Source organism: Coptis chinensis, chromosome 9 (genome assembly GCF_015680905.1).
Source record: "Coptis chinensis isolate HL-2020 chromosome 9, ASM1568090v1, whole genome shotgun sequence".
Lineage (NCBI taxonomy): Eukaryota > Viridiplantae > Streptophyta > Magnoliopsida > Ranunculales > Ranunculaceae > Coptis > Coptis chinensis.
In genome coordinates, this window is record NC_141464.1 from 39,614,616 (window position 1) to 39,640,311 (window position 25,696).

Genomic DNA, 25,696 nt, shown 5'->3' on the forward strand with positions numbered 1-25,696 from the left:
GAACTTTTTAGTTTACCTTCGATTTAGATGTTTGGTGGGTAGTGATGAGAAATGGGTGGGGTCCAATTAGGGTGGAGGTGGTGGGGCCGGTGACAGTGGAAGAGAAGGAGATGGTGGAGCATCTGAGCACTTCTCCAAACAATTGGAGGGACAAAACAAAAGGGGTGCGTTTTGCTTTTCCACCGTTGTCGGATTGGATTTGTCGGAATATAGAGAACGTCTAAAAGCCCATGCTAAAACCATGCCTATTCCGTAGGGATTGGGAATATTATTATTTATGAATTTAAGTCCAAGCCCAATTGCCAAACTTGAAATCAAGCCAGTTTCTAGGGCCGGATTTGAGGATTGCCATAAAGTTGCATGGTTTGAGACATGGAGTACATTTGAAATGTGCGGAGTTTGGGTCAGGCAAGGCGAGCAAATTCAGACCCAGCAATAGAAAAGAGGTTTTGTTTCATATAGGTTGTGTTTGTTTCTCATCAGAACGTTATGTCTAAACTTGAGGTGAAATACGCGTGGATTTGAAGTAGAATTGGGTTTTTTTAATGTGTTGACCTCCAAAATCCTTTCACAAAAGTGACAAAACTACTCGAACTTGTTGAAGTGGATTTTTACGAGTAAATCAGTTTATTAGGCTGGACTGCTGGAGTGTTAATGTTGGAGAACATGGCCCGGGGGCTCTTTGTATAATGGGGCCCTAGTGGAGGCCTGATTCAATGGAATTGCAGAATAAAGGCTAGTTCTCCATGGGCCTACGCCACACCCATGGGCCATGGGCAATGGCAAGACTCAAGAGGATGGACCGCTGGGGCACCTTCTAGTAGCGTAACTTACATTTGCTCCCATCTGTACTGCGCTCGTGGAATGATTTCATTGTAGAATGTACGATACTGTTTTTTTGTGGATTAGTGGAATTGAACTACAATTAGATATTGCAGCTATCACTATTTCAATATTTCCAAGTTCGAAAGTTGTGAAATTATGCAAACTCAATGCCTGTCTGTAAAATGTTAACGCTTGAATACAATCATACATACTGTTAGGAATCAAAGGTCTAACGACTACAGGAAACTTGCGACTAATTAATCTAAGAAAATAACAAAATATATATGATGATGTACACATTTTTCATTCTAATTATGCATAATTTAATCATGGAACCGGATATGATTTCCTATTACACATGCACTTATACGCCATGGGACATGTTTCTGCCTCTTCTACCGAAGCACAAACGAAGCTCACCATCACTAGTCTACATGGTCTGCATGACCCACATGCGTGTGAGCAATCGGGTAATCTTGATCCTGCTACTTGGACTGTATCCGGTCTTCCATGTATGACTGCTCTACGCTCGCCATAGAAATCTGCTTTCACTATCATTCCATCTTTTGTTCTAGAGGTTTTGTGATGATGTTTATGACTATGATCTGTATAGCAAAAAATTGATAATGTCTAATCAGAATACGTCATACCACCAAAATAATGTTAAGCAAAAAGTTAGAATTTTTTAAACAGGTTTTAATACATACGCGAATGGGAATGAATAATGTGCCTAGCTGATATGACTGTTGGAGCTATTATAAGAACAGCCAATACCAATGCAATCAATTGCGCTGAAGCTCTACCGGACTGATCCATCTTCTTTCGTATATGTGAAGTTGGAAAAATTAGAGTAGATGACTTGAAGTAGAAATGAAGAATGAGTTTGATGAAAAATAGAGAACAGAGAACTTTCTATATAAAGGGAGACACTAGAAAGAAGCAGAATTGAAGCTAATCACAGGTTGGGAATGGAAGAAAAGTGGTGAAGATCACATGAACTAAGAAGGGAGTAGGATTCACAAAGGTTGGGCGTGAGATGAGTGACAAATGATGTTAGGATTTTGTTTCAATTCACGGAAGTGCACGCTCTTGGTGACTCGTGGAAGGGTAAGTGAGGAATTATACAACAACTTTTACGTGACTTGGCTTTGTTTTCTTTAAAAGGCCATAAATTGACCAGGTAGGTAGTCTTAAAAGATGTCTGAAGAGTTTCACTAAATTCATCAATTTTAGACACAGACATTCTACTGTGACATACATTAATGCTGTTTAACTGAAAAAAAATAGAAAAAAACATACATTAATGCTCGCTACTTTTTTTCATTTCTTTGCTATGCTACAATTTCAATCAACAAGCTGAAGTTTCTCTTTTGCCTGTCTTTACTCAAGTACATGCAATTCAGCCAGATGAACTTCACTCTAGTCGGGTGACTCGGGTCTAGGTCTCCATAATAAGGAGTATTATGAGTACCAATTTTCGTGTTGCAGTCATAATATAAAGCTAACACAAAGAGGACCCCAAAAGGATATAAAGAGAATTCAATTCATATGAAGTGAATGTAGATAAGTGCGTATAAACATAGGAGTACAGGACCCAAAATATTTGTAGATAAGTCTTGGCTGTTTATATGTCACTATTGATAGTGAACAAAGGGTGAACGAAAGGGGGTTGTTAGAGGTCATCGAATTCTATTTCCATTTCAGATAGATGATGACCTTACTACTTGTTAGAAGTTTCTGGTCTAATTCTAACGTAAATAAAGCTGGAAAAGGAGTTATTATTGGGAAATGATACACTTGGTATTTAATTATGCAGTTCTTACCTGGACTTTTGTGGCTATTTACAATTTGGTTATTTGTTAAGACGAGAATTGAGATTAGTTCCTGGTCACACTCAGAATAGCAACTTCCACATAAGAACAATTACAATGGCCGTTTAAATAGGGTTCGCCTATTGCCAACGGGCAATTTGCTTTTGCCAAAGGCCAAATAAATGTGTGATGAAAATGCCCTCAAAATTACCCTCAATCACTTCATAACAGATTCTTGTCTCTTCTTCAAGCTTTTGTCTCTACGAAAAAAAAAATAAACAATAAAACTGGTCAATTTAAGATGAGACCGGTTCCTCTATAACCATCCTGTACCACACACACACATCTCGTATCTTTCGGCGCATTACCAATACACACATCTCGGACACACACATAGGTATCGAGGCACACACACATTTTGGATTCGGATCAACGGCGATAACGATTCTGAGATGATCTATTTTCCGGTTGTAGAGATCTCGAGTCCATTGAAGATGGCGTGTCTATGTTAAGGAATCAAACACCCTCATTTTAAGCTCACCATTTCCCCAATTTCTTCAAAATAATGCTCCTGTAAGAAGAGAAACTTCCAAAACATTTTTCTTCATGTTTAATGAATGGAACAACTTATTATTCATCTATTGTAAGTACCCTCCGTTCTCAAATATATCACTACAAACACACGTGTCCACACACCGAATTCGTATCTTCCGAACTTCGTGCATATCGCTAGCTCGTATCCGCCACTGGGGCATAACAACGACCGGACTTCCGGTCATCCCAAATATCAAACCTACCATATATGGAAGCAAATGATCTGCAGCGATCCACGGAGCTCGATCCAACGCGCAATCAAAGGAGACATTTATTTTGTAACATCGTAAATAATGAGGAATCATCAAGATATTAAAAGATGGATCTACGCGATAGCGACCAAGCAAATAAGGAAAGTCACCAAACATCTATGCGAGAGAGATGAACTTTAAGGTTTGATTCAATTTACCCAAGAAACTTGATATGTGAAGACTCTTTGTCCTAAGAAAGAGGCGTAACCATTCCCTATCAAACTAAAACATCAAGTCGTATACAAAATCCACACCTTTTAAAATTTCATGCGCCTCAAAATTTCATTTCATGAGAAAACAACCACACCATTTTCTCGAGCCTACCTAAGTTAGAAAACCACCGTGGAAGCACAAATACAAACTCTAGTAGATCGAGTCGTTCTCCCGCAAGTTATTCCACCACGCGCTCGACCGAGAGAACCGATGCCATGAAAGCATACCAAATTCCTTTAACACCAAATAATGCGACTCCGGATGCCACCACGATAATGTCAGCATAATACTCCTGACAACCAATTAATCAACGCCTCGATGACCCCACCCAAAGACTAAGAAAAATCGGGAGAAAAAGCCGCCGCAGCGTAACGCTCAAAAGATGCTTAACTCACATAAGGCGCCACCATCCACCATTGAAATCGCATTGAAGCGACCTCCCATCGACTTTATTGAACCAAAGTTCTCGTTGACGACCGGTGGCCCTAAGTATCCAAGTCGGCCGCGTAGCTCGCCTACCAAATCCCGGCCTACAAAGACTTAGGACTATGACTACCTAAAATGCAAACTTTTTCCCCGACGAAAGGCGAAGCATTGGATCGCCCTGCATGCTCACCCCGATCCAATCCACAACTTCTCAATTTCGCCAAGATATCGCAGAGTCTTAGATGCATAACAGAAAAAACAAGCAGACCTAGACTTCCGCTCTATCAAGCAAGCACACTACAAGACTATCTGCGCTTTCCAGGACGTTCAAAAGAACTGCTTACCAATGGAGCCAGACCTCAAAAATAGCTTTTTAACCTCTGCGTGCATGGCCCTTCTCTGGTCGACTCGACTGGCAGGGGGGTCTCATCTTGTGACAAAGCGAGCGCTGAGCGACTATCTGGCAAGTGGAGCAAGTCGTGAAGTCTGAAGAATGGTGGTATTATGAGCAAAGAAGTCTACCATGATATGGCGGCAATGAGGGACAAAGGAAATCAATGACATCGATTACTTTCGGCGATAATATGAGGAAAGCAACTCCCTGACCCTGCGTGCACCAAAAGAGGGTCTCAGGCTTCTCCGGGACTCCAAGCCATATCTTGAAGAGATATATCGACAGAATTACTTGAGCGAACATTAACAAGATGATAGCAATACCGAGCCTAGGCGGAAGGGTGTTTGGCAGTACGCCGCACCAGCCGTCAGCGCCGCGTCGTTCAAAGAACTTTGGAGATCATAAGATAGAAGATGGCCCGGCTACCAAAATGGTACCCTCTATAGAACAAGATTAAAGATCGCTTAAGCGAAACATCTAGTCGATTAATATCTTGGGTTACGGAGAATGCGATTTCAACATCGGTGGCGTAATTAGTAGTGGTAATGTTTTAGGCGTTGTCCATTGACTTGAAATTCAACTGTTATCTTTTGGATTAAGCAAAGAGATTGCCCCATAATGTTTCACAGGTGACACAATGAAAGGACTAGACCATCGTGTTTTCAATTTACGGGGAAAGATGTGTAATCTGGAGTTATCAGATAAAACTTTTTTGCCATATTGAAATCCTTACGCAAAAATGTGCTTGTCGTGCACTCTTTTTCATATTAGCTTTGTAGGATTTGAGAGATCATAAGCATCACTCCGAATCTCCTCAAGCTCGTTTAATTGCGGTTTTAAGCCTCACCTGCCTCGATGATATTGTAATTGAGGCTTTTGATGGCCCAAAAAGCCACGATGCTCAAGTTCTTGCGGATGACAAGGTTTTCAAAAACAATGCGGTAAGGAGACATCCTATAGGTGTCTTAAATCTTTGTTGGTATGCCCACAAGGCATCGATAAGCGGAAGACCGATCCTTTCTTGATGGGTTGGCAGTTTTCTCGAATAGACTTTATCTCTACTGTTGGAGACTTCCACAGGCCACTCGTTTGTGGGTGGTATGGAGTAACAACCTTGTGAGTAACTCCATATTTCTTCATTAAAACCCAAAATTTTTATTACAAAAATGTGTACCCCATCGCTGATGATAGCTTTGGGAACACCAAAGCGAGAAAAATGTTTTCTTTTTACAAATCTCCACGACAGTCTTATGGTCATTCGGCGACATCGAGTGCCTCCTCAATCCATTTGGACACATAGTCTACGGCGACTAAAATGTATAGAAAACCTTGAAAATAGGGAAGGTCCCATAAAATCAATGCCCCCAAACATCAAAATTTCCACAATCAAGATAGGACTTAGGGGCATCATATTTAGTTTTGGTAATTAGGCCTAGGTGTTGACAGCGAATGCAAGCTACATAATGTTCATGTGCATCGCGAAAAAGGGTAGGCGATAAAAACCACATTGTAACACTTTGGCGCAGTTTTCTTTCCACTGAAATGCCCTCATAAGATTGTTCATGGCAAAGGATAATCGTCGGTGTGTTCCCGATCACGGAATCGGCGTGACGAATGAGTTGGTCGAACAATACTTGAAGAGGTAGGGTTCAATCCCGAAATAATATTTTCACGATGGATAAGAACTTTTTATGATCGGGCGTGACCAAAGGGAGGGACTTCCTCGGTAACTAGGTAGTTAACGATATCCATACCATGGAGATGAAAAATAGAAATACAAGTATTATTGATCGGGAAGGAATCGATAACCCGGGAATCACTATCGATGTCACCAACCAATATTGATAAATGGTCGACTCACGACATTTTCGGTTCCTTTCTTGTCTTTGATTTCCGGGTGAATTCTTGTAAAGAGAAGGATCCAGTGGAACAATCGTTGTTTTCGTCCTTTTTTGCGCGATAAGTACCCGAATTGCGGCATGGTCGATATATACTATAATTTCGATGTTCCAACTAGGTAGGGCTAAACTTATCAAAGCATAGACAACAGCTAGGAACTCTTTCTCGGTTGTGGTATAATTATTCGTTGGCGTCGTTAAAGAGTTTTACTAAGCGTAATAAATGACAAGCGGGTTTGTCGTCGGCGTTGTTGGCCTAATACCGCGGCACCAATAGCAAAGTCGCTAAGCGTCACACATCCCGATTCGAATGGTTGAGACCAATCGGGGTTGAATAATAGGAGGCGGTAGTCGAGGCGGTTTTAGTGTATCAAAAGCTTGTTTGCAATTGAAATTGAAGTCGAATCTCATCCTTAAGCGGGAGATTGGTTAAGGGTCGAGCAACTTTAGAAATCTGAATGAATCTCTGTAAAAACCAGTGGCCTAAAAAGGCGCGGATATCGAGCTATGCGTGGGAAGGGTAGCGAAGAAATTTTAACAATTTTAGCTTTATCAACCTCTATCCCGTCTTTTGAAACAATATGACCTAGAACAAGTCCTTTGGTAACCATGAAATGACACTTCTCCCAATTGAGTACCAGATTTTTCTCCTCGCAACGCGTTAAGACTTTGGCAAGGTTGGATAAACGATCGTTAAAGGAATTTCGTAAATGGAAAAGTCATCCATGAAGACTTCCATATAGCGTTCCACCATATCACTAAAAATGTGAAAGCATGCGGCGTTGGAAAGTGCACGGGGCATTACAAAGACCAAAAGGCATTAGATGCGTAAGCAAAGGTTCCAAAGGGACGTGAAAGTTGTCTTTTCTTGATGGTCGGGGATCGATGACAATTTGGAAGTATCGGAATAGCCATCAAAAAAAGCGATTAGTAAGCATGACCCATTTAAACGTTCTAGCATCTGTCAATGAATGGGAGAGGAAAATGATCTTTCTGAGGGTTACGGCATTAAGTTTCGCGATAGTCAATGCAAATTCTCCATTTCAAAGGAATCTGCGAGTGGAGATGCATTCACCATTTTCATTTTGCACAACCCGAATGCGGACTTTTTGGGAACAACGTGGGCGGGGACTAACCAGATCACTATCTGAGATAGGGTATATGATACCAGCATCAAATAAGCGATAGAACTTCCTCTCTCACTACTTCCTTCATGGCGGGATTAAAGGCGTTGTGGTTCTCGTGATGTCTTTGTGCGTCATCAAGATGTATCACGATCGTGCATATGCTAGGGTCTATTCCCTTGATATCATCTAAGGACCATCCGATAAGCGGGCGGTGTTCCACGAATGACATGAATCAAAGCGTGTCTCTTATGCGTAGTCAAGTGGCGAGAAATTATTATAGGGTGACTACCATCGGGGATCGAGATGTCGTACTTCAAATCGGGGTAGAGGTTTTAAATCCGGAGTTGGAGGATTGGGGATCAAGGATTAAGTGAGGGATCATCTCTTCAATGGAAAAAGCGAATCCGGTTCTTAATTAGTTTTTGCGGCGCGTTAGGGTCAAATAGTGAGTGCGACTCTAATAATGCATGGACATCCCTTATATGCGAGTCATCGTCAAACTCCGGGATTATCAAAAAAGAAAAGAAAACTTGTATCTACGATGCGGGGGAAAAGAGTTTACGAAATAATCATGTTCCGGACTATCAACCGGGCTAATCTAAGCCCTCCATTATAGGATCGGAAATTGTTTCATTATTTTGAATCGTTGAGTTCGACGAGAAGGTTCCCAAAAGACAATGTCATTGAACCATCCGAGCAATTTATGAGGCGTTAGCGGTTGCAAGGAAAGGGCGTCCCAAGATGATAGGGATGGAGTCACAAGCTACTTGATTATCTAGAATGACAAAATCAAGCTGGATAGTAAAAATCTTGGACCTTTACTATAACGTTCTCTACTATGCCTTTTGGGTACTTGATGGAAGCGATCCAGAGTTGAAGTCATATTGGTAGGTTTCAATTCATGAAGACCTAACTGCTTAAATAAGTAGTAGGGAAGTAGGTTAACAACGGCACCTAGGTCTAAAAGTCGCGATGGCGGTATACTTGTCGCCTAACGTGCATGAATGCCGGTTAGTCGACACAGGTCCTTGTACTTCACCACACCATTGGTAGTGGTAATGGAAAACTGCTTTCGATGAGGAGCGGCTTGTTGAGGTACATTTGTGCGTCGTTTGGTGGTGCACATGTCCTTCAAAAACTTGGCATGCTTGGGTAAATGCTTTTAAGCGCATCTAGGAAAGGTAAGTTTATGGTCAAATTTTTTGAAGGTTTCCGCGGATCTCATCAAAATGTTAAGTCCACGTTTGTTCTTTACCAAACGGGCGGGAGACGGAGCTTTTGAATGAATCGCGTATAAGGATCGATGGTATCTTTTCCTAGGGGCGTAGGTGTAGATTTTGAAGGTACAACTTAGGTCCATTATATTTCTTGAGGTAGGAGTTGGAAGGGCGTCGGTCGTGACTTCCGTCGATTCCTCGTCCGGCATCATTATATTATTGTCGATGGTTCGGCCCGAGCGAAGAGTGGTAATGGCATTTACCTCACCACGGCGGATTACTAGGTCTGGTGCATTGTTGAGTTCAAAGGCGGTGTTGGGAGGCTTAGGGTTTGGAACCTTGGCGGGGAACCATACCTTTTGACTTTTATCTGAGCTAACGGTTGAAGAAATTGGATAGAAGCTAGGATTTGATTACGTTGATTCATGTATGTCGGGGAAAGTTTCAGCCGTTTTATCGGCTGTGGATTATAAAAGAAGGCGGGGAACTAGTTCCACGGTTATTATTCTGGGTTGATTTTGGTAGCCATATCCTTGGTTAAGCGGGAACAAGGTTCTGCGGTTTGTTTTGGTATCCCATATTTGCGTTGTTGGGAAAATTACTTTGCCCTTGCTGAAATTGTGGAGGATTTCCTTGGCGATAGGAATTGTAATTCCTTGGTGGTCGTCTGAGGAGCGTTGTTGCCACACGGAGGAGCTTGTTGTTGGGCGGGGTGCCCAAGCTAAATTAGGATGTTGTCGCCAAAGGTGCGTTAGGGATGTTGAAAAGCACAAACCTCTTCAGAAGGTTGGGGAGGACACTTTCGTATACCAAAGGACAATAAGAATCGGCTTTTCGGGACTTAAGCAAAGAGGGCATGGGGAAGCGTTAGCGGCCATGACTTTGTTTGGGTTTTTGTTCATTTACTTGTACCGAAAAGAGCATCGACCTTTTGTTTAAGGTCTCGATTAGAGTTTTAATTCGGATCGGGTTTGACCTCGAACATAGGCGTAACTTTGGTAGGAGTATCTTTAGAAGATCTAGAAGAATCGGTGTTTCCCCGATGGGTGCCCATTGAGGCTTGTTTCTCAAAGAAAAGTGTATGCTTGATGGCGCCCTTGTCCATGAAAAACAACCGTTCATGATGTCTAATGTTTCCTTTTGATGGTCGGAGAGACCATTAAAAATGAAACGGACTAATCTGCGATGTCGAGTTGATGATGGGGACATTAGAAGTAGATCGATAAATCTGCTCCACGCTTCCGAAAAGGATTCACAGGGGTCTTTGGCGAAAAAATTGAATCTTTTGAAGCATTTACGTAGTTTTCTTTTGAGTATAGAACTTTATCATGAATGCTTGAACTAGTTTGGCCCATGTGTCAATGGATTGCGGCTTGTCCTGCGAGCCAAACCTGAAGCTTTGTCGGCTAGGGTGAAGGGAAACAACCTAAGTAAGACTTGTTAGTTTAGTAACGGTCGGATGGCGGAAAGTGGTGACTACTTGTTGCATCCGGCGAAGATGATTATACGGTTTTCATGGTCTAAACCATGGTAAGCGAGGTAACAAACCGAAAATGTTTGGCGAATCTGAAAATCACCTACAATCGCGTCGAGTTTAATGCGGGAAGCGGAGTCCTTCCTGTAGAGGCGATATAGAAATCGAAGGGGTTTCACCATTTGAGGTTTTCTTCACCATAATTAAAGGAGATAATGGAAAGCGGGGATGTTTGGCGAGGTTGATTTGAGGAGGAGGAACTATGCCTAGGAGATAACATAAACAGTTGTTTCTTGTTTTTCGGCGATGATATGTAAGTTCTAATTCCTTATGTTTACGGACCGTAGTCTCATACAAATATAAATTTTAATTTAGTGCTCATAAAGGAGCGAATAATGACTGGAGTTTTTTTTAGAAGTTAAGAAGGAGGAAGTTGAAACACGCCTTCTGAAATATTTTTATAACTTCGGCGGGGAAGCTAGGATAGCGTGTGAATATTCCGGTGACGCCAGTCTCTGAGAGAATTGAGGGGAGGTTGTTAGATTGCTATACGTTCCTTAATTAGGCAACCTCAATTTTTTTCAAGTTTCCTAGGCGATGGAATAGGATGATTTATGATGGTGTATTATGCGGGGTGTTATTAAGATGATTTAGATGAAAATTTTTTTTAATTACTATGATTTTTAATTTTTAATTTTTTTTTTTTTTACTTTTTAATTTTTTAATTTTTTTTTTTTTTTTAATTTAATTTCATTGATTAGTGTATTATGGAGACTTGATTCTGAAATATGCAATTAAAACGATAGATGCCAAAATAGAACTAACTAACATATACTAGTTTCTTTACTTGAAAGTCTACCCATGCAAATCTATATTACCTATCACGTGCAACTATGTGTGAGTTAGGGAATGTCAAGAAACGAACTCATGCAATTGAATACCAGTATGTGAATTGATGTAACATACACATATAAAAATATTCTAAGCAAGTGGTTTGGTGCTTTCGCGTATATCAAAATATATCACGAATCATATTAATTGTGTTCATTGTGAATATGTGATGCCGAACCACCTTTACATGCCTGAGTTCTCATTCCAACATACAAATATCACGAGGTAAAAGCGGGTTATAGCAAATAATATCCTCGACAAAGTTTGAGGAGTTTAAAGAGTTTGAAACACAGCGTCCGCGATTCCTCAGATATAGCGATCGACTACTCCCAAGCTTATGCTTACTAGAAAAAAACAGGGACCAAAAGAGCCCAAAAGAGTAATTGAAAAGGAAAGTGGCACGTGTACGAACGAAAACCGAGTGTTGATACTCGAGGTTAGTTTGGCGGGCTTACTAATTCAGTCTCGTCGGGACTCTTTTATCTGTTTAGTACTTCAAATTCCCTCGAATTACTTAGATCATGCTAATGAAGATAAACAAAACTTGGCTCCACGGTTATTTGTTAGTAGAAAAAACATTACGGTAAAGAGTTAGTATTGTAAATGCAAATGAAAATTAAAAAGATGATGAGGTAAGGGGAGGGTTTTATGGATGTATTCCGGTTATTACGTTATGTCGAGTCCTTACGTCTCTGTGGCGCATTTGATAAAACGCTTTTTAGGCACGTTTATTGGTTTGATTACTTATTTTCTTAAGTCCGGAGGTCCACCGAGTCCAAGTCAAAGTCCAAAGTCCAACGTCCGTATTGTCGTGCGTTTTAGTCAAGTTACCTTTACTCATTGGGATTGGTAGGATAGGTCGAGTAAGGGATCGTCAAACCTTAGAGGCGCGGATAGGTTCCACAACCGGAGTTACAACTTTAGGTGAGTAGGATTTTTAGGTTTCTTTTAGTTTTAATTAAAATAGCGGTAATGCAAATAATATAAATTACTACGGCGATTATATGTAGGTAAATAAAAGTAGAAACAGGGAGAGAGTTAATCATGCTCATGCAAGAATCATTTTTCAACAGTTTTTATTACTAAATCACTACATCTCTAGTTAGTCGTTTTGAGACGACGGCCGTCAGTATTGATCCTAGTGCATGCCCACATCTCTAGGTCGCATTTCACTAGCATAAGGAGTTTCGATAATACCTCATCTACGGTATATTATTTCTGCTCACAGCGCGGTTCACATCGGTTTGGGCCAATTGGAGAGCTGTCGACACCGAGAGAGTCGTATGCGAGACATTTTGGATCGCGGCTTGAAATATCTGGAACATCGACACTCCAACTTTATGCAGTCTCATCATTTTGGGACCGGATGTTAATTCTATGTCTAATTCCTAAGTAGTGATTCTAGAATATTAACGAAGTCAATCAGGATTTTTACACGCGACATAACCACTCCCCAGAGGGAATTAGCTCATCATCATAGGAGGAATAATAAAACTTCTTTGTATACATTAAGTAAATAATGCGGGACGAAATTAAACAAGGAAAGAAATAAGCGTTATTAAGGTAAAATAACTTCTTTGTATTAAAATTTCTTTGAAACAAAATAAGCGGAAGGTAAGTCTTGAAGAAAGAAATTTAACGTTAGCTAAAGCATTAATATCTTTGAAGGCCTTCTAATGAAAGCCGAAGCCTTCATATATATAGGCAATACAAAAGTGACCATTGAATATTTAAGATTTTGTTCTTTTGCTAATTGAATGGTTGAAACCAAACTTTGTTTTCAACGGTTTTAAGTTTTTGTCCTTTTGCCATTTTAATGTTTTGTTTTAGCTTATGTTAATTCAAACCACCAGGTTTGAATTGATCGATGTCTTCTTTCTTGGCGGATGGTATCAATTTGAAACCATCAATTGCCACCTGCCTATCTTTGACTCATCATGTCTTACGGGCCCATAATGTGTCCACTTAGTGTGTCGATGCGCCAAAAATTAGGCGTTTTCACGACTTTTTGTCCCTTCTTGCGAGTTAAATTAAGCCGAATCATTATGGCGAGCTTCACTAGCCCACGTCGGCACCTAGATTTATCGATTTGAGCTTGGAAGTTTCCACGCCTCTTTATATGTGGGCCCGTTACGCGGTTACGTTCTTTTGGAAACTTCGGCTCTAGTCGGGGCTTTGTTTGGGCTTTACGGGGATTTAGCGGGGAATTCCAATATTCCGTATTCTTGTACTTGGCGGCTTCACTAGCCAACGTCGGCACCTAGATTTATCGATCGAGCATCGGAAGTTTCCTGCTTCTTCATATGTGGGCCGTTACGCGGTTACGTTCTTTTTGAAACTTAGAACTTTCACGGGGGTCAGTGGGAAACTCAAATATTCCCGTATTCACGTACTTTGATGCATGTTTTATCGCTATCTTCATTTTAATTGCGGAACCGCAAAAGTATGAAAATATAATTATTACATGATTATTAAACACATAATTGACCAAAATGCTATGTCTCGAGGTTTAATATTACAGTTTTGGGTGCTTATCGGTTAACTTCGCTTGTTGTATGTCTTCCTCAGAGTTTCTTTGGTAGGATGCCCTCGAATGGGCTGTTAGGTCATAGGGTTTTCGATGGAGTCGACTTCTCTTGCGAGAATGGCATCGTTCGACCCGGTTTCAACGATCTCGGCGGGTTGTTGTAGCGGTCAACTTAGTAGGGATGACAACCTCGGTCGTTGCAGTAGCATAATGAGAGCGGGGACTTCGCTATATACTAGAGCGAGCTATCGTTACATGGGCCCATAGAATGTTTTCTAGTGCATTGGCCATTGACTCTTATTCTTTTTGATCTTCTTTTCAAGTTTTCGAATTGCTTTTACTAATACGCTTGACCATTACTCGACCGTCTTGGGGAGTGGAGAATCGTGGATGATTTTCCACTTAGCCAAGAATTCTTTAACTGTTTTCCTTTGGGCTGGGAGCCATTATCCATCACCCGGTGTGGGGAGGCTAAATCTGGTAATAATGTTGGTCCAAATGAAGCTTTTGACATTAGATTCTTTGACATGAGCCAAAGGAATGGCTTCCACCCATTTGGTGAAATAGTTTGTTGTGGCTAGGATGAATCGAAGCACTGGCTTTTACGTGGAATGAATGGACCCATGATGTCCAAAACCCCACATAATGGAATGGCGAGGGCTAGCAATGTTGATGAGTTCTCGAAATGGGTTGGATGATATTGTGGCCAAACGTTTGGCACTTGATTCATTTGAGTCGTGCTTTTTGCATCGATCTGCATTCTTGGCGGTAGTAGCCTTGTGAGATCGTTTTGTGAGCCAAAGAGACCTCTGCGTGATTGCGCATTCTCCATCATGGATCTGCGAAAATCATCCGACCTTGTTACGGGCTTATGCACCTCGGATGAGGCCCTCCGACGGACTTTCTAAACAGTTTGTCATTTACTGGCAATGCGATCTAACTAGTAGTGAATTTGTCGGCCTTTGAGTCGATCTTCCGGTGCTTTGCCTAGTTTGACATAATCTATTATAGGTTGCATCCATGTTTGGCTCATCGAGAGTTTTTAGAGAGTGGGCATAGGTCCCCGACTTAAAAAGCGTGCTCATTTTGGTAAAGCGGGTCTATCGACATTACTTCGATGAGTAGCTTCCTAGGGGTCCGCGATTAGGTGTTTAGGTCGCTAGATGCGCCCGGTTGTCCGGCGTGGCGATTCTCTTCTCGTGGGAAATGGTGTATGGTGACTTTCTTAAAAGAAGGTAGTATTTGATTCACAATTTGAAAATATTTGGAAAGGTTACCTTCATTGGTGGTGTATTCATTCATGGTGACACGGTGAACGACTAGTTGTGAATCGCTAAAACCTTTAACTCACGGGCGTCGAGTTCGATGGCGTGTGAAGCCCCATAATCAAAGCGAACCGATTTTTCCACCATGTTGCCATCGGTGACACTATGACTACACCTACTCCAATCGCCACCGGGTTGCTTGCTCCATCTATGAAAAGTGACTATCTGAGATCGTCCTATTTTTTTTAGAGGTCGGGATGTCATTGTTGTTCCCAATTGAGATCGTCCGTGGGAAATCGGCAAAAGAAATCTGCAACGACTTGTCCCTTCTATGAGGTTCGGGGTGAACTCTATGTGGTGTTCCCGAGTTCTTACTATATATTACCATCGCGAGTTGTCTTGTTGGCTTTGAGAAGGATCTTTTTCAGAGGTAGATCAGTCCGAACTTTGATTGGATGCACCTAGAAGTATGGCCTGAACTTTCTTGCGGAATAAAGTAGTGCCAGTACTGCCTTTTCAATTGTGGAATAGTTCTTTTCAGATGGTAATATCGTCTTGCTAGTGAAGTAGATCGGCTTTTCAGCGTTCTGCTCCTCTTTGAAGAGAACCAAACTGATGGCGAAGTCGATGACCAAGTATAGCCCCAGTGTCTCTCCATCAATTGGTTTTGCTAGTACGGGTGATGTTGTGAGGTATTCTTTGAGAGTGAAGAATGCCTGGTGGCATTGCTTGTTCCATGAGAACTGTTCACCCTTTTTGAGAATTTGTAGGAAAGGTCGGCATTTGTCAGATACTCTCGATATGAATCGGTTCAGAGCTGCCACCTTCCCAGACAATTTCTGTATCTGCTTCTTCATTTTTGGATCTGGCATATCCAAGAGCGCTCGAATCTGATCTGGGTTTGCTTCTATCCCTCGTTGAGATACTTGATATCCAAGAAATTTCCCAGAGGATGCTCTGAAAAGGCATTTCTCAGGATTGAGCTTCATTTGAGTTCACCTCAATCTAGAGAACGCTTGTTTGAGATGGCCCAAGTGATCTCCAGCTTTCTTGCTTTTTACCACTATGTCGTCTATGTAGACCTCCATGGTATCACCTAACATGTCTTGGAACATATTGGTGGGGTCAATTCTAGGCATATCGATGTACGACCAAGCAAAAACATATTTATTTAATGATAAAAAGCTTACAAGTTGTGCCTTGAGAGTAGGGTCAAGGTTAGCTCCTATATAAATGAACTTAAGGTCATCCTTAGTTCCTAGGTTGACCTTTTCCTTAAGCTTCGGTCCGGCGGCCGTTTGATGGTTTGGCGACCTCTGAGGGTCTTAGTCTCGGCGGTGTCTCTTTGACCGAGAAGGGGTGGGGCGACCTCACGGGTCACGAACCAACGGAGGGGTGTGTTAGGCCGAGCCCCTAGTGTTCTCCTTTGTCAATTAAACTTTGGGGGCCTTGGTGGGGATCTTGACCTCGGAGATGAAGTCTTACGCCGACAGCTTTAGCGATCTATCCCTTTGTCTTTGAGTGAAACCCGGGCTTTGTTAACGAGAGGATCTCGGTTTGCAATTGTGGGCATCGAAATTGTTTCTTACGAGCTCCATCATGCCTCACGGGGCCAAAGAACCCGTAAAACCCGAAGTATTGATGGAACCTGCTTGCATCTTGTGGATCAAACGTCATCTTAAAATAACAATATATGACGAGTTGACATCGAGCGCTGAAACACGCGGTTGATCTTGACCTTCTCTGCGTCGACCAACCGAGATAGGTAGAATGATGTCTCCTATTGGGTTATTTCTCGTGATCCGTTGAAACCATAGAGGGGGCTATTGGATCGATCATGACCGACTGGGCATGTTCATCTCCTTTAGAGTTTGGTAGAATAAGATGTCACCTGAACTGCACAGGTCTATCGGGGGCCAGCAGCCGATCGATCCGGTCGATCTTGGCGTGAACCACTAGGGCATCATTGTGTGGGAGACACACCTTGTTGAGATCGGCCTCGATGAAGGTGATGTCTCTGAGTTACAAGCCGTTGCATATGGGGCAGATAGCCACTTGGGAGAAGAATTGGTAGACCTCATGTAGAGCCCCTACTTTCCTCCTTTTCTCCTCGAGGACCGCGACAGTCGTCTTGGAATGTGATCATATTGATTGTTCTATGATTCTCCCTGTCATAAGAGTGTTTGCGGTGTTCATGGCGAGAACGCTCATTGGTGCGTCCTCTAGCGTGTGAACGAGGCCATTAGTGGTGGCGTGGGGGAGATCAGCTTTGTTCTTGGCGAGCCATGAGCTTATGGCCCAGGTCGTCATCGGCTATATCAGTATAGTGCTTGGTATGACCTGCCTCAATGAGGTCTTGGAGGTAGGGCTTGAATCCGTGGCAGTCGTTGGTCTCATGGCACTTTGCTTTGTGGAAAGCACAGTATGGCTTTCCCCGGTGTGTCCTCCTCGTGGCTTTACCTCGGTTAGGTAATAGGTGGTTATTCACTACACCATAATCTGTTAATTTGTAACGGATATACATCCATTACAAAAAATATTAGTAACGGTTATCTTGCGTTGACACAAAAGTGTGACAAATATTAGTAACGAATATCTGTAACACTTATTATCCGTTACAAAATTTACTAACGGTTATAAAGTGTCACTGAAATTAATTTCAAATGGATCACGTAAATCATTACAATATATTAGTAACGATTAATAATTTGTATGCAATTGATTAATTGTTGGCAATTATCCATTTCTAACGGATATATCCGTTACTAATAGTTGTAGTATTAAAACAATAATTGGATTTTGTGGGCTTTTGTTTTGGTCGGACCACCACCCACAATGCAACAAGCATACTGTTCACTCCATTACATATCAACCAAATTATTTTACTCATCCGTTCTAACAAAATCTACCACCACACCACTTCGACACAACACAATCCACAATCAGTACGTACTATACAACTAAAAAATATATATATTAATTTTATAATAATATAAAAACACAAAGTACAAAGTTCCTTTCAGGTATACATATACTCTAAACTAGAAATTTTCCACCAAAAATACATCAGAAATGACCTATGAATTAAATAAGAAAGAGCCAATGTTTCAAGAGTTGGTTCAACTTTATCAACACGCTCCATCAAAAGTTCAAAATATCTACAAATATCAATAATGAAATATATTTTCATCTTACAGAGTACAAGACTAGTATATCACCCATACAAAAGCATACTAATTATTAACATACCATTAGTAATGTCTTCGTTTCGCATCCATTACTTTGCTTGCCTTCAATGAATTAGTTAACTTGTTTTAACCACTTGGCCTCCACTTAGAATTTTTTTGAAGGAGACGAGTAAGAGATGGAATTATCCTACTTGTAGACAATGTCATTTGGTAAGGATGAATGGTGATACAGAATATTAGCAACAAGATCTAGAATAGAGTATACCTGAGCATTTCAAAACATCCTATTAATGAGGGATATCACAGCCTAATATTCGTAAGATGAAAAATAAAACCCGAAGCTTTCTTACTTGAGAAGTGAGAACATATCCTCGTGCATTCCTCTTCCCACATATAATTTAGGCTGCAAACAAAGTAACAACAAGATCTTAAATTTCACCGACTTGATAGTTCCGTGATAATTTATCAAATCGGACTAAATCATTTCATCCATCTCACATCTCATACAAAGTATTTTGTGGAAATACATCTATGATTTATCTAATGGTTTTGTTGCATGAAGGTCTTGAATCTTAGATCATTAGGTGTAAAGTTTTGGATTAGCACAACTTACAAAAAAAAAAGCATTGCATTGAATGAAAACCCAAACCAAGCTAATACCATTGACTAAGCCCTCTATGCAATCGCGTTGAAAATGTAAGACTAAGAAGAGGTCGGCCAACTTAGCTAAGCAAGGCCGATGGAGCAATAATCCAAATTGAGATGCAAGTCCTTGGACTGGTTATTATCATACTAATTGATAGCTACATAGTGTGCAAGAAGTGTAACATTGCCTATGAATAAATTATATGTATGGTACATTGCATAGTTACTACTACAAATATCCTAAACATACTTATAAACGATGAATTACCTTGCAAAAAATTAAGTATAGCCCAAGTTTTGAATATACTCATAACACTTTTAAAGACGTCTTCATCAAATAAAGTTGTAAGAGATCCTGAAGGACTCCATGCAATGATGATTATAGCCTGAAAATGAACCCAAGTTACACTGCAGTTACTATATATTACCAAGATGATATACCTATGCAAGTATTTGGCAAAAGCGCACACTTACTTAGACTTATCGTGAGTGATAAGCACCCAAAAGTGTATTATGAAACCCCATTGAGACATATAAATTTGGTTCATTATGTGTTTAATAATCATGAAATAAATATGTTTTCATACTTTTGCGGTATTTGCGATAAACATGGAAATATTGGTTAAACCTGCAATATAAAGCGACGAGGAGCAGTATATATGAATTCTCCCCCAAATCCACGTTAGAAGCATCAAACTTCCAAAGCTCCTACCTCTCGAACCCGGGACTCGAATCGACAAGAGAGCTGCTCTCGGACAATCGAGCTGATGAACTCTGCAGCGTAGGCGGAAGTTGTAAAAGCGCCCAAAATACCGGATGCCACTAGGATCGCATTACATGGACCCACTACGGGGGCCACAAGATTGGATGAGTCATCAATCATGGAGCATGTCAAGACAAAGATAACAAATTATTGGTGCAAAGTTGACACCTTGCATGTAATAAATTAGATTAGGTGTTAATAGTGAAAAAAAGGCAAGGTGTCACTTTGTTTTAATGTGGTAGATAAAAATGAATCAATGTGGTTTGATAATTCACGTGGGAGGAAATGAGATTTCTCTCAAATGGAGAAGAAATTAGACAAATGTGGGGACACTCCAATTACTCCCTTGACTTATTTTCCTCACATGACATTATTTTAGTTCCTTAATGAAAAGGAGAAGTTAGTTTTGGTTTTTATTAAAAAGCTTGTAATAGTTTTAATGGAGGAACACTTGTTCTTCTAGAAAATATAGAAGTGAGTTTGGTTGTGGATATTTCTTCTCTCTCTCTCTCTCTCTCTCTCTTTCTTTTTAGTGTTTTTATTAGTTCATAAGTCTTTGTCCCAAGGATCATGAGCTAACTTCTCTTTTGGGGAGTTAATCCAACTCATGTGAGGGTAACCAAATTGTTGTTGGTTTGATAGGTTTAGGAAGAACAACTAACTCTACATCCTATCCCAAAATGGTAGTTGGTGTAGAGTTTAGTTAGGAATCAAGAAATGAGCTTAGAGATAAGTCATTGTTTGGTTTCACTTGCTAGCATGTATGAGCTCTTTAGTGAGCCATGCATGTTAGGGATCAAATCTATTTTTCCATTAGGGACTTGTCTATGAGTCTAGGAAGAATCAAAATCTATTTCAAATCAACACTAATGATAGTTTCACATGAGGAGGATTAACTCTCCAATTTCTCTTTCAAATTTAAATGTTTTGCTTTAATGTTTGTTAGGAAGAAACCTAGTATTATAACCTTACTCCTTAGTTCCCTTATTGTAACATCCAATTTGTAGTTGTTCTAAGCTTTAGGTAGTTCGAATCCTTATTCTAACTCTACTCAACGAAGATCGTGAATAAGGTACTTTGAGTGCTTTTACATCAAACTTAGAGAGTTCAAATCTCTAAGTAGTAGAACAAGCATATATCAAATGGCGCCGCTGCTGTTCTAAAGCCATAGAACGTGTGCTAAAGATCGGACGTTGCATCAAGGGGGAACCCCCATTCTCTTCATTCCTTTCATTTTCGTTCGTTTATGTTTTTTTTGGTATTTTTTTCGTATTTTTGCCTCGCGATTGACCTGTAAGCCAAAAAAAATTTCGTTCTACTTTCAGGTACCAAAAGTTAGGACTGGGAGAGATAACTACAGACGATTATAAGACTTCTGAGAAAATTTGAAAGTATTCTGAAATACTGGACACGCGTCTTGTGGTGTAGAAGTCAGCGTCTTGTGAGAGTGGGACCAGCGTCCGCGGTGAATTTCTTCGATTTTTGCTCTGTTCAACCACCAAAGATCTCGGATCTACCTTGATCCATTTCCAGGCCTAAATATCATACCTTGTACCTTAAAATATCAATAATCCTTTGGGATTAATCAGCGTCGACAAATTGAAACGTTTGTTTTGAGTTCAAAAACGCAGAAGCTGAGGTTCCAATTTTCAGTATTATTGTAATTTATTTTTATTATTATTATTATGTTTTTCTGCATGTATGCCATGTATATAGTATTAGGAAAAATTTATGGATTATTATTTAAGTTTTAGCCTAGAATTATGCATGAATCAAGTTAAAGATACGGTAAATATTTATATCACGATTACCGCGACATGAATTGCATATGAATGTATATTTACATATTAATGGTACTATATTACATGGGTATATGTCTTTCTAATGATAAATGTTTCTTGTTACATGTTTGATATTTCTCTACGATATCATTAACGGTCTTGTCTAATAAGTCGATTTTGTCAAGAAAGAGGAGAACATCCAAACGAGGGTTAAAATCTGAGTTGGGTAAGTTGTTTCTAAACCTACGGGGTAAAGTCTGCTCTCTATAGGACATTAGCAATCTCAATGAGTATTGTCGAAATCGATTTATTATGCAATACAAGAGTCGTATTTTAGTTTAGGTATAATACTTTGCATGTTTAGTTTTGTCATCTATTCTCACAGTATGTATATTTGTATTAGGTATGCTAAGGTATTTAGATCGTTATGAGTGATTCAAATTAAGCACATTCTTGTTGATATCGTTTACGTAATATCGATTTAAAAATAAGCGATACATATACATTATTCGCGATGTTTATTTGCATGCGTATGGAAATATTTATCGATGACACAAGCTTGCCTATTTCGGTATAGCTATCAGTATGAGTAGAGTACCTTTACATGCTACTGCACCTAGTATTGTATGAGTAGATCGTATTTGTATGTTTGTATTTTAACCCTTGCATAAATCTTAAAAAAAATAATAATAATAAAAAATTAAAAAATAAAAATAAAAAATTAAATTAAATTAAATTAAATTAAAATTAATTTAATACCACCTTTGCATAAATTTTAATTCCATAAATCTTAATCATATTCCAATGGTGTCTAGGAAACTTGAAAGATTGAGGTTACTTAATTAGAACCGTGCTTGCGAGAAATCCTCCCTCATATCTATCTTGTGACTGGGTGGTTTATGCACACGTATTCCTAAGCTTCACTCTTTCGTTAGCGGCAGCTTAGGCATATGTTGTTCAACCCTAATGCTTAAGATAATAATAAAATTCGAAAGTCCTCATAATTCCTTACGTAAGTTAGATCTAATTTTATGCTTGCATGAGATTAAGGTCCGGTTCCACTAAAGAAATTGAACAAACCTATCGTCGAAAAAAATCACGATAAGCAATTGCGTAAGTTCTCACATAAAAAAAATTCTTCTTCGCTAATTACCTTCATCACAATCCTTCGTCGCCATCAACTTCTGTCATTATGGCCGATGATCCTACACCAGAGAGAAGCCCCTCTCGGACTTCTATCTTGCATTCTGAAAGGACCTTCTTCCCGCATCAAACTTGAGGACATTGTCGGTGATTTTCATTATCCCACCAAACGCGTCTTCGGTTTGTTACCAATATATCATGGTTTGGAGCACGAAAAACCGTACAATCATCTTCGTAGGGCTTCAACAAGTGGCAACAACATTTCATCATCCAAATAGTCTCTAAGGAACAACTCTTGCTTCCGATTGTTTCCATTCACTTTAAGCGGAAAAAGCGTCAATCGGCTAGCGGGGACAACAATCACAATCCATAGACACATGGAATAAACTAGTTCAAGCTTTTATGCTTCAATTTTACACTCGAAGAAAACAACCAAATGCTTGAAAAAATTCAATTCTTTTCGTCAAAATCCTCATGAATCCTTTTACGAAGCATGGAGTCGTTTTCTTGATCTTCGTTAAAATGTCCTCACCACCAACTAGAAAAAGTCGTCCTTGTTCGCTCATTCTTTAATGGTCTCTCGATCATCAAAAGAAACTCTTGATATAATGAACGAGGTTGCTTCATGGACAAAGGAGCTCTGCGAAGCTTATACTTTTCTTGAAAACAAAAAGAAAAAGGTACACACCGGGTAACACGAGCCGCCTAGATCATCAAAGGATCTTGTTACAAAAAGCCACATCTATTTTTTTAGGGTAAAACCCGATCCTGAAATAAAAAATTTGATAGAATCCCTAACTAAAAAAGTAGATGCCCTTGCAGTTCAAGTAAACGATCAACTACCAAAACCAGTCATGAACGTTGACACCACTCCTTGTGTCCTTTGTCTTAGTCCTGATCATCCTGATGCATATTGTCCCTTGTTATATGCTTCCCCTACTCAACAAGCGGAGGAGGCATGTGCATTCAACATTCCCATGCACCGTGGAGACAACATCCGAATTTAAACTTGGCCAAAATAACCAACAAATGGGGGCTCCTCCCTGGTTTAAGCTAATCAACCCGTTCGACCTACCAATAATTTATTCCATACCGCCAAGGAAATAATCAACAATACCAACAAGGTCAATTTCAAAATAATTCTAATGCTAATTATCGGACCAAACCGCAGCCTTGTTCCAAATAATCCAAATCCCAACTATAATCAACAACTTCTAAGCAATAATCGAGAACTACTACATTTGCCTGACCTGCGCCAACCATTACAGATAGGACAAATGAGACTTTCCCGGCTTACATGAACCAACGATCTCAAATTTTTAACGCCTATCCAACAATCACTTCAGTGATTGGCAAAAGAAAAGAGTCGAAGGCGTGTTTCTTGCACAAGCGAGTTCAAACCCTAAACCAAAAACCACGACCTTTGAACTGACCAATGCCCTGTACAAGCACCCCCACCCAAGGTGAGGTCCATGCAATCACGACTCTACGATCTGGAAAAAGCGTAGACAATCGATATCGTTATGCGGATGATCAACCAAAAGAAACAGGAGGTTCCAAGGAATCTATTTCTAAGAATGAACCTACGGAAGATTCCCCAGATTCAACAGAGTCAACACCTCCGAATGTAGGAACCAAGCAAGTAGACCCTTTTGCCAAATTCAGCCCTAAGGCACCGCTTTCTGCGGACGCGGCAAAGAATAAACGATGACAATTTTTGTTTGAAATTCGAGACTTTTCAAAATTTAACAATAAACTTACCTTTTCTCGATGCCTTAAAATTATTACCAAAACATGCAAAATTTCAAAGATATGTGCACCACAAAAAGAAGAACTAACGTTCCTCAACAAGCGTTCCTCAACGAGCGGTTTCCTCCATTACCAACACAATGGTATAGTAAAATACAAGGACCACGGTAGACCAATCGGTTCCATGCACCTTAGGTGGCAAATACACGACTCTTTCTCTACTAGACCTAGGAGCTAGTGTGAACTTACTTCCATATTATTTATTTAAACAACTAGGTCTTCATGAACTTAAACCTACCACCATGACTCTACGGTTAGCGGATCGTTCCATAAAGTATCCAAAAAGGAATTGTGGAAAACGCCCTTGTAAAAGTCCAAGATTTCTTCTATCCCGTAGACTTTGTTATTTTGGATCGAAGTTGCATGTGATTCCATTCCAATCATCTTAGGGCGCCCGCTCCTGCCCATCGCTAATGCTCTTATTAAGCTGTCGAGATGGTTCCATGACCATGTCCTTCGGAAATCTTTTCGGTCGAGGTGAATGTGTTCAAGTTGATGAAACAACTTCCGAGCGACATTGATGGTGAGGTTAACGGGGTTGACATGAAGATTCCGCAAAGAGTATTTTACAAACTCTTTTCCCGAAGATGAAGTGTACCAATTTCTTTCCTTTAGCGACTCGAAGTTTGAGGGCGATGATTATACACAAGAAGTAAATGAGTTATTAGAGTCGATTACCATTATTTGACCCTACAACAGGTGATGTCAAGTAACTTGGATGATCATCAATCTGTTTTACTACATGGATGATGACCTTCCTCAAGAATCTTTAATACCCACTCCATTCCCCCCCCAATTAAAACCACTTCCTTCGAATTAAAATCGTCTGACTTGATGTTTGATGGTCGTCCACCCGCTTATTATTTCTTCACAATTAACCGACGATCGGGGAAGCTCGTTTAATTAATGTCATTCAACAACATCGTTACGCTATTGGATGGTCCCTAGATGACATTAAAGGCATTGAACCTAATGTGTGCACCCATCGATACACGGAAGAAAATGCAAAGACGTCAGCGTGAACCACGTCGCCTAAACCCTACCATGAAAGATGTGGTCCGAGAGGAAGTGTTAAAATTACTAGATCGCGGGTATTATTTACCCTATCTCGATAGTGTTTGGGTGAGTCCTGTACCGTAGTTCCAAAGAAATCTGGCATTACGGTTAATGCGAAATGATAAAGATGAATGCATTTCCTCCAGATCCCAAAGAAAATGGCGAATATGCATTGACTATCACAAACTTAATGCCGCCACTCATAAAGATCACTTTCCACTTCCATTCATCGATCAGATGCTCGAACGTTTAGCCGGTCATGCCTATTACTGCTTTCTTGATGGTTATTCCGGTTATTTTCAGATAGTCATAGACCCTGCTGATCAAGAAAAGACAACGTTCACTGTCCATTTGGTACATTTGCATATAGGCGAATGCCTTTTTGGCCTTTGCAATGC

General features: G+C 40.2%; 1 protein-coding gene and 1 long non-coding RNA gene across 3 annotated transcripts; both read right to left on the reverse strand.

Moving 5' to 3' along the window:
- Nucleotides 1–1,088: 1,088 nt before the first annotated feature.
- On the reverse strand, nt 1,089–1,733 carry LOC147475945 (uncharacterized). Its single transcript, XM_086584285.1, has 2 exons — nt 1,533–1,733; nt 1,089–1,430 (listed from the first exon to the last, which is right to left on the reverse strand). The coding sequence occupies exons 1-2, from the start codon at nt 1,639–1,641 to the stop codon at nt 1,153–1,155; spliced, it is 387 nt and encodes a 128-aa protein (XP_086440411.1). The 5' UTR covers nt 1,642–1,733; the 3' UTR covers nt 1,089–1,152.
- A 16,135-nt stretch (nt 1,734–17,868) lies between these two features.
- On the reverse strand, nt 17,869–19,264 carry LOC147475946 (uncharacterized). 2 transcript variants are annotated; one of them, XR_015209458.1, is made up of 3 exons: nt 19,015–19,264; nt 18,452–18,504; nt 17,869–18,366 (listed from the first exon to the last, which is right to left on the reverse strand). It is a non-coding gene; the product is annotated as an uncharacterized LOC147475946 (long non-coding RNA). The 2 variants fall into 2 exon arrangements; XR_015209457.1 differs by lacking the exon at nt 19,015–19,264 and having other exon boundaries at nt 18,452–18,519.
- Between the last annotated feature and the right edge of the window lie 6,432 nt (nt 19,265–25,696).

Excerpts from the sequence above, each read along its gene's own strand:
- LOC147475945 (XM_086584285.1), bottom strand. The coding sequence starts at position 1,641 with ATGGATCAGTCCGGTAGAGCTTCAGCGCAATTGATTGCATTGGTATTG. Across the intron at positions 1,431-1,532 it reads CATTATTCATTCCCATTCGC|ATCATAGTCATAAACATCAT; the intron begins GTATGTATTAAA and ends TTTGCTATACAG.